The sequence below is a fragment of the Pan troglodytes genome, chromosome 10, assembly GCF_028858775.2.
Source record: "Pan troglodytes isolate AG18354 chromosome 10, NHGRI_mPanTro3-v2.0_pri, whole genome shotgun sequence".
NCBI lineage: Eukaryota > Metazoa > Chordata > Mammalia > Primates > Hominidae > Pan > Pan troglodytes.
Window position 1 is genome coordinate 66194326 of NC_072408.2, and position 9060 is coordinate 66203385.

Consider the following 9060-nt stretch of genomic DNA (forward strand, 5'->3'; position numbering starts at 1 on the left):
TCTGGAATGGTTTGGTTATTAACATAGAAGGAGTACATTATAGCACAGATAACCTTTTTAAAATGTTCTATTCAACCTTCTGCTCCATTTAAAGTATCAAGTCTACCCAAATATGGAAAGATCATTTTCTTAGTTTTTTAGAAAGTAGTCTGTTCTCATGTTTTCTGCAGGTTTTTGATTGCCTCTTTCTAAAATAGTCATATTATATACCATGTTCCAGCTATTGGACATTTTAAGGACTTCTGAAGCTTGTTCGGCTGGTAGGAATTCTATCCTTTGTAAAATTGTAATTAAGGATTTAGTTTTTTATTAATTTAAGTAGATTTATTAATATCCTATTCAGATTTATTCATATTCTTTACTTTTTAGCAGTGTTATAATCATATATTAAAGATGTTTAGAATTTAGAATACTGATTTACATTCATGAATATTTTATGTTCACGTGGGAATGTTTCACTTCAGGAAACCTGAGTGTACTAAATTTAGAAATGTGTGGATGGAAACATTTTGAGATTTATAAGCTTTAGTCAGTATAATCTAATCTGTAATCTAAGCATATGTTAATTCTCCTCTGAAATGCATTGCATGTTACCTGAGAGATGCTCATTTGGAAACATACTGGTTGATGCTTTGTTTCAAGATGCTAAAATGAACTACAAATTTTTGCACAGAAGCTCTTCTAAATATAAACAAGTCAATTTTCAAAAAGCTGTTTTTAAGTGTACTTCTTTATAAATTCAGAGAAACTAAGAGGTATTTAGAGTCATATTCTGAAATGCCGTTAGGTGAGTATCATCAGGTTATTCAAAGCTTTAAAGCAGTTTGTATACTTTTCTCCTTCGTAATATATGTTTTATTCAGCCTCTTTTTCCAAAAAGAAAAAAATCAACATTACATATCTGCTGTGTCAGGTAGCTATCCCTTTCCTGATGTTCTCCAGAAGTATTGCAGGAGTTACTTAACAATTAACATCTTTAATGCAGTACAGATTTGGATAAACAAGATAGACATAGTCCCTGCCCCTCATAGAGCACATGTTCCTATAGGGAATTAGATCTTTAGGTAATAAGTGTTAGGGCAAACAGCTCTGAACAAAATAAAGGAGATTGCCTATGATACGAGAGAGGGCATGGAAGAGGCTGTGGTATTTGAAAAAAACTTGAGTGAAGTAAATAAGTGAGCTAAGCGATTATCTTTTTGAGAGCATTGCAGGCAGCTTTATTATTAATGAAGCCGGTAGAAATAAAACAACCTATATGTGCTGCCACAAACTGGACAACCTAACTCCATACTCCTCTTACCCTGCCGACTTCTCAAATGGCAGAGATGGCTCACTTTCCTAATGGTAGAAGGTGGATATGTATGTCTTGAAGACAGAGCTGTTTAAGAGAGAGAATGCCTATACTATCTAGTTGAGTGGCTTAGCCACACATGATTACTTTTTGCAGATGAATCATTCCTTCCATGAGTGAGAGAGAAGTGGAGAGGAAGGTCAAAGCTTTTACTCTTTTATGTACAAAGGGGTGCAAGCTTCTATTTAAATCTGGGAGAATTTTTTCTGCTTAAATTTAAGACCATATTCCCCTTGAGTGAGACCGCCTGGGTTCAAGTTCTCACTCTGCCACTTAATAACTTGGACTTGGGCCTGTTTCTTAACATCCCTGTACTTGAGTTGCTTCATCTCTAACAAAAGGATAATAAAAACATTTACTTGTTTCTCTAGTTGAATCTATGGATAGGTGTATCTAATTATACTTTTTCTAGAGAATTCTCTAGACCCGGAGAATTAACATGTTTTATATTATGTGAATGGGTAATTGTTTACAGTTAATTAGTAATTGGTAATATTCTGGTATTTAAAACTTGTGTCAAACTTAGAGATGCCTAATGACTGTATAAAAATGATCCTTTTGATTATACAGTAACCCCAGGCCATCATTGAGTAGTTTCTTTGGTTTTCTTCCTACTGTAATATCAGTTCCTTGTATTTATTCAAAGGCTAGCTAATTTGATTTTGGTTTAGTGTATATCTTAAGATATTAGTAGAAACTGAAAGTATGTCTTGTGGTGGTTATTCTTTTATAATTTTATTTTATTCTTAGTTTCTGTACTATAAAGAAATGCTGGCTGGGTGCAGTGGCTCACACCTATAATCCCAGCGCTTTGGGAGACTGAGGCAGGAGGATCACTTGAGCCCAGGAGTTTGAGACCAGCCTGGGCGACATGGCAAAACCCTGTCTCTACTAAAAATGAAAAAAATTTAGTTGGGCTTGGTGGCGTGCATTGTAGTCCCAGCTACGCAGGAGGCTGAGGCGGGAGGATTGCTGGAGCCCAGGAAGTCAAGGCTGCAGTGAGCCGTGATTGCGCCACTGCACTCCAGCCTGGGCGATGGAGTGAGACCCTATCTCAAAAAAAAAAAAAAAAGGAAAAAGAAAAATGCTCCTTTTCTATAATTGATAAAAGGATGTTAACGATTTTAAGGAATATTTAACTAAGTCACCAATTCATTTTTTTAAACATCTGTGTTGCCCATCTTATGCTTGCTGAGAACTTGTTTTACTGAGTATAAATATGTTGCTTTCATTGGTTCTTTTAAAAAATTTTTTTGTTAGACATTAAGTTGTATGTAACATTACATTTCAGATTAAATGTTTTTATTTTTTATTTGTTTGAGACAGGTTCTTGCTCTGTTGCCCAGGCTGGAGTGCAGTAGCACAATCATGGCTCACTGCAGCCTTGACTTCCTGGGCTCATATGATCCTCCTGCCTCAGCCTCCTGAATAGCTGGGACCCACAGGTGCATACCACCATGCCCAGTTAATTTTTAAATTTTTTGTAGAGACAGGGTCTGGCTCTCTTGACCAGACTGGTCTCGAACTCCCAAACTCAAGTTCGAGACTGTTCTCAAACTCCCACACTCAAGCAGTCCTCCTTTGTCAGCATCCCAAAGTGCTGAGATTACAGGTGTGAGCCACCACATCCAGCTAAATTTCAGGTTAAATGTGTTTAATAGAAGAATATATTTGGCAGTAGTTTTGTTGCTACTGAATTAATAAAAAGTTTTTTTTGTATTCTAGACAACCAGATGTTCCAATATTTTATTACAGTTGTGCCAACAAAACTACATACATATAAAATATCAGCAGACACCCATCAGTTTTCTGTGACAGAAAGGGTAAGTTGAATCCAACTGGTAAAATAATTTGGTGATTTTTTTTAAAAAGCATTTTAAAGTTTCCTGGCTACAAAATAAGGTGGTGTTTTACTTGGTGTCTTCCCTCATTTAAAAATCTGTGGAAGTTTTTAAATGAATTAACATTTTATTTTAAATCAGAAATATGTCAGAAATGAATATTAGTATATTCTAAAGCAATAAAAGTAGATAGTTTAAAAATCTGAAAGGTTTTCTATTGCATTAAGACTTAAAATTGTTAAATTGTGATGGCCTTAATTATTTTATTCTTAATGTCTTAATTTTGTAAATGTTTTCTCATAAATTGGTATAAGCAGTTCTTGATCTGGCAGCAGATTCTTTGAATTCTGTTATTTATTTATTAATAAATGTACTACCTTCTCTGGGCATACATGGTTATCATGGATTAGATAGCAAATTTAGAGGGTTTGCCTTCCTAAATTAATGCTTTGTATTCATCTGATTGTGATGAAGAACATTCCACTACCTCAGGGTGGTATAGCCATATAAGTAAATACTGACAGTGATGAGCAAAGTTTTGGAATTGGACAGTTTAATAGATTTCTTATCTACTTTGGGGTCATGTTTTCTTATTTTTGTGTTTGAATGGTGAATATTCAAACACTTGTATCCAGAAGAATTCTAAGGCAAAATTTAAGTGCTTTAAAAATTTTCCTTTCCTTTATATAGTGTTTTCTTTTACCAGCCTTATAACTCATGATGACCATGCCCTCAATAATTGTGGAATTTTTTTTGTTGTTCTTATGAGATTAGGTATTGGAGTTTTTAGGGGTGAAGTGTCATGTGTCTATAGCTTTTCACTTGGCTTGGGAGAAAGTACAAGTTCATATAACTGCATATATATGTATAGGTATGTGTGTATATACACTCACACAAAGAAACTAGGTAAAGTTTATACAAGAACATATTGTGCTTTTTCAACATTTCTTTAAGGAGTAGGGAGATTCCATTTCTCACCTGTAAGATTGGCAAATACCTCAAGGCAATACATACAGTTGAGAAGACTTTGGGGAAAATAGGCAAACATGCAGTGCTATGGGGATGCAAAGTGGCATAATCTTTGAGGAAGGTAGTTTAGCAGTATCTGCAAAAGAACCTATGCATTTATCCTTTGACTCAGCAATTGCACTTCGAGAAAGCTATTCCAAAGATACGGTGGGCAAAAATATAAAAATGTGTGTTTCAGGCTATTCGTTGCATTGTTATCTGTAATAGTAGAAGATTAGAAACAACCCAGATGGTACATCTACACACTGGAGGAAGATGCAATTGTTAAAAATCAAATGAGAAGGATCTCTATATACTGATAGGAAAATATCTCCAGGGTATATTTTTAAAATAACAAAACCAAAAATATATATGTAATAGAATCCCAGGGCATTTGACTGTTGAAGGATGTGTTTATACTGATAGGGTGACTAAAATAGTTTTTTAACTTAAAAAAGAATGGAGTAACTGGGGTTGGTAAAGTGCAGGATAGGGGGTGGGAGGGAGAGGGCTGACATTCGTTAGTCCTGGAACCCAAAGTGAATCATTATTAGTCTTTCATTATGTATATGCCCTGATCCCTAAAACAGTTTCTACCCTTATAGGTAGTGACAATATATTTATAACTCAGCATGATATTGAGCATTTTAGAGCTTTAAGATGTAGTCACTTTATTGGAAACTTGATCAGTTGGCTTATAAGGCTGTATTGTGCTAGTAATAGGGAAAGAGTTTTGTAATGCCCTACGTAAAACTGTTTTAATTTCCCTTGGTAGTAGTTAACCTCATTATTTGTATTCCTAAAGCTTGCAGTTTAGTTATAGCATGAGGAACATGCCATACATATTTGTAAGCTCTTGAGCTCAGTAGAAAACTTGTATCTAAGGTGACCTTTTTGAGAAAAAAAGAATGATTCTGCTCTTTTGATAGTTTCAGAAGCTAACCACACAAAGAATACAAAATAATTTGTCTCTGAAGAGCTTAGTCTAGTAGGACAGTTCATAAGGAAATGTGGATGTCCTTCTTTTACAGTAGGGCTTCAGGGCTTAATATTGAATGTATGTAAGTAACCAGATGACATGAATTCTGTTTCTCTCTTCCTCCTATTTCTCCCCTTCCTTTTGCCTCCCTCTTAGGAACGTATCATTAACCATGCTGCAGGCAGCCATGGAGTCTCTGGGATATTTATGAAATATGATCTCAGTTCTCTTATGGTGACAGTTACTGAGGAGCACATGCCATTCTGGCAGTTTTTTGTAAGACTCTGTGGTATTGTTGGAGGAATCTTTTCAACAACAGGTTAACAACCATTTCCTTTTTGTCTAATTTCTGAAAGTGTTGCTTATACTTAAGTTGCTGCTTCTCAAAGGGGCAAGAAGTATACAGATTTTCATGTTTCGGTGTTTAAATAGCTTTTGCTTTAATTACAAAACTCCAAAATTATATTGACTAACCAGTAAACATAACTAATTTCATTGTATTCAATGATGTAAGGTAGATTATATAATGGTGAGTTGGAAAGATCCTGGGTGTTAACATCAGATTGAAGTAGAATTGAATGTAAGTTCTGTCATTTACTTGGTGGTAGCTTGGAATAGATCACCTACCTTTTCTGAGGTTTTCTAATCAGTAAAAATAGCAATAATAATACCTAATTTGCAAGTGTACTATAGGATTAAATATGAAAATGCCTAGAAGGCATTTAAGACATTTTTAACTGTACAGTATGTAAAATCATATGTTATAGTACTTTGAATTATGCAATACATGAAACAAGATTTGTAATCAGTAACATGTTTATGATTTTTGTCCTGAGATCCTGGAATTCGCTAAGATTATTTGTCGAATTGTAATGATGAAAATTAGGAGTTAAGTACAATAGAGAAAAAAGAAACAATTCTATTTTCATCTTCAGTCCTTATTCAGTATTAGATGGAGCTGGGTAGTTTATTATACTTAGAATCATATTTTTAAATTAATGAATAGCTTTTCTTTCGACATTCTTTGTTAGTGCTTCATTTCAATCTATTTAAATTTGTGTTGTTGACATCATTTATTTTCCAAAATGTATTGGTGTGGGAAAACCTTGAAAAGATTGTGTTTAGGCCCGGTGCAGTGGCTCATGCCTATAATCCCAACACTTTGGGAGGCCAAGGCTGGCGGACCAACTTGAGGCCAGGAGTTCCAGATCAGCCTGGTCAACATGGCTAAACCCCGTCTCTACTGAAAATATAAAAAATTAGCCGGGCGTGGTGGCACATGCCTGTAATCCCAGCTAATTGGGAGGCTGAAGCACAAGAATTGCTTGAGCTGGGAGGTGGAGGTTGCAGTGAGCCAAGATTGCACACTGCACTCCAGCCTGGGCAACAGAATGAGACGTCTCAAAAAAAAAAAGATTGTGCTCAGATCATGAATTATGTGGCCTTGTGACTTTGAAAAGAAATCCATTTGTTTTAAAATCTTTCTTGATTATTTTTAACCATGGAAGTGAATAATGCAAACTGCTTTGTTTTCTTCCGTAATCTATTCCATTATAGTTATTTATTCTTAAATAAGAGTTTAGGAAATAATTAAAAGCATAAACTTATTGTTTATTACAGGCATGTTACATGGAATTGGAAAATTTATAGTTGAAATAATTTGCTGTCGTTTCAGACTTGGATCCTATAAACCTGTCAGTTCTGTAAGTGGTGTAGTATACATGGTGCTGATCTCTAAATCTTAGAATCATTGTTAAGTCTATGGGCCAGTCATGGTGGCTCACACCTGTAATCCCAAGACTTTGGGAGACCAAGGCGGGAGGATCGCTTGAGCCCAGGAGTTTGAGACCAGTCAAGGCAACATAGTGAGAGCCCCATTTCTACAAAAGATAGAAAAAATTAGCTAGGCAAGGTGGTGCAAGCCTGTAGTCCCAGCTACTTGGGAGGCCACAGTGGGAGGATCACTTGAGCCCAGGAAGTTGAGATTGTAGTAAGCTATGATCGTACCACTGCACTCCAGCCTGGGTGACAGAGCAGACCCTGCCTCAAAAAAGATAGAGATAGAGAGATAAAGAAATAGGGGAAGAGAGAGAGAGAGAGAGAGAGAGAGAGAGAGAGAGAGAGAGAGAGAGAAATAGTAGCTTTTGGTTTTGGTTAGAAAGGATTGCCCAAAATAAAACCTTGTGTTTAGAGGAAAGAGTATAAGGAATAAAACTAATTCTTTGGTCTTTTTTTCCCTCCTTTTCTCCTTAGGTTCCTTTTGAGGATGGCCACACAGACAACCACTTACCTCTTTTAGAAAATAATACACATTAACACCTCCCGATTGAAGGAGAAAAACTTTTTGCCTGAGACATAAAACCTTTTTTTAATAATAAAATATTGTGCAATATATTCAAAGAAAAGAAAACACAAATAAGCAGAAAACATACTTATTTTAAAAAAGAAAAAAAAGGATAAAAAAACCCAAACTGAAATTCTATATACGTTGTGTCTGTTACAAATGTCCTAGAAGAAATCATGCAGCTAAACAATGAAGAAGCCCAACTGGAGTGTTGCTTTGAAGATGACGCCTTCTTATATTTTCACAGCAAATGGGTGGTATCAAAATCAGACATTGCTTCTTGCTGATAAAAAGCCTGAAGGAAATAAGTGAAACTACATCTATGGGAAAAAAAAAAAAAAAACACCGAGAAGTGCAAATGTTCGCATCCTTTTGTTTTTAAAAGATATGATGTCAGAATAAAATGTGGAAAACATACGGAAAACTAGTCTAGACTTTAAAGAATTGTGATCAGGTCACATTGTTAATAAAAAAAAAAAACGGGCTAGTCCCTATGTTATAGCCATATTAATGTTAAGCCATATTGACAAGACCAGTTATCCAATAATTTGGTCTTAAAAAGTAACTACTTTTCTTTGAACTCTGGTTATTGACTTATCTAACTGTTGAAGATAGAGTCTCAGAAGACTAAGGTAAATTCTCACAGGGGCAGATATGTAGGTGTTATGTAACTAGGGTGTCATTCACAAATGGTAAAGTAGAATCTTATATACAGAAAAGAAAGCACATTTTTTTTAAAAAAAGATGCCAAGTTTTTTAATCTAATCATTATATTATTGGTATATTTTGGGGAACATAGGGTGAGTTATAAAAAGATCCACTACTGATAGTGAAAATTACCGGTTTGTAAAACATTAAGAGAAAAAATAGGATATTTTATACATGTGGTGAGTGGAGAACAGGGTAACTTTAAATGAAAGTGTAAGGCAAATTGTAAGCACCACAAGATATATCAGATTTGAGAGGTGCCATGTTAAACATTGTCCATTAAACTATAAAACGGTATTATGAAGTATTTGCATTCAGGGTGTCCTGAATATGATGGATTCTGTATTAGATTGTGTTCTAACTTTCTTACTATTTAAGGATTGGTTCTAAATCTTCACATTATAAAAGATTAAAAATAGTGAGAGGGAGCTATCACACAGGTACTATTAAAAGCTGTATTTGGAATATGTGTACCAATATCAGTTTTCCTTTTGTAGTACTGAATGACAGTGGAAGAATCAGCAGCCAATCTTCAAAGTTTAAATCATTTAAGGAAATGGGGAAACAAAATTCCAGGTAAATAACAAGACTGAAAAACTAGATTTAAAATAGTGGTTTTAGAAAACAGGATATCACAAGTAACAGTTTTTCAAATGGATTTTTTTAAAGATAAATTTATGAAAACAGGATAAACAATATAATGGAGAGAAGGAGAAATAGTGATGGGTCTGTTTTGCAGTAAAGTTTATGCAGAATGACGTTTTGCAGAAAATAACAGAAGCATCACTTTAAAAAATATATCATTAAGAGCCATGAAGTTAACTGA

At 34.8% G+C, this 9060-nt stretch overlaps 1 protein-coding gene across 2 annotated transcripts in view; it reads left to right on the forward strand.

The window, feature by feature from the left end:
• Positions 1-7950, forward strand: part of ERGIC2 (ERGIC and golgi 2) — a 45008-nt gene extending 37058 nt beyond the window's left edge. Inside the window, exons 11-14 of one of the 2 annotated variants that reach the window (XM_016923722.4) lie at positions 3080-3177; positions 5339-5501; positions 6803-6885; positions 7436-7950. In XM_016923722.4, coding sequence (XP_016779211.1) covers positions 3080-3177; positions 5339-5501; positions 6803-6885; positions 7436-7498 — 407 coding nt within the window. In that variant the 3' untranslated portion in view covers positions 7499-7950. The remainder of the gene's footprint in view (positions 1-3079; positions 3178-5338; positions 5502-6802; positions 6886-7435) is intronic. The other variant, XM_016923723.4, reaches the window with a different exon arrangement.
• The last annotated feature ends 1110 nt before the right edge of the window (positions 7951-9060 follow it).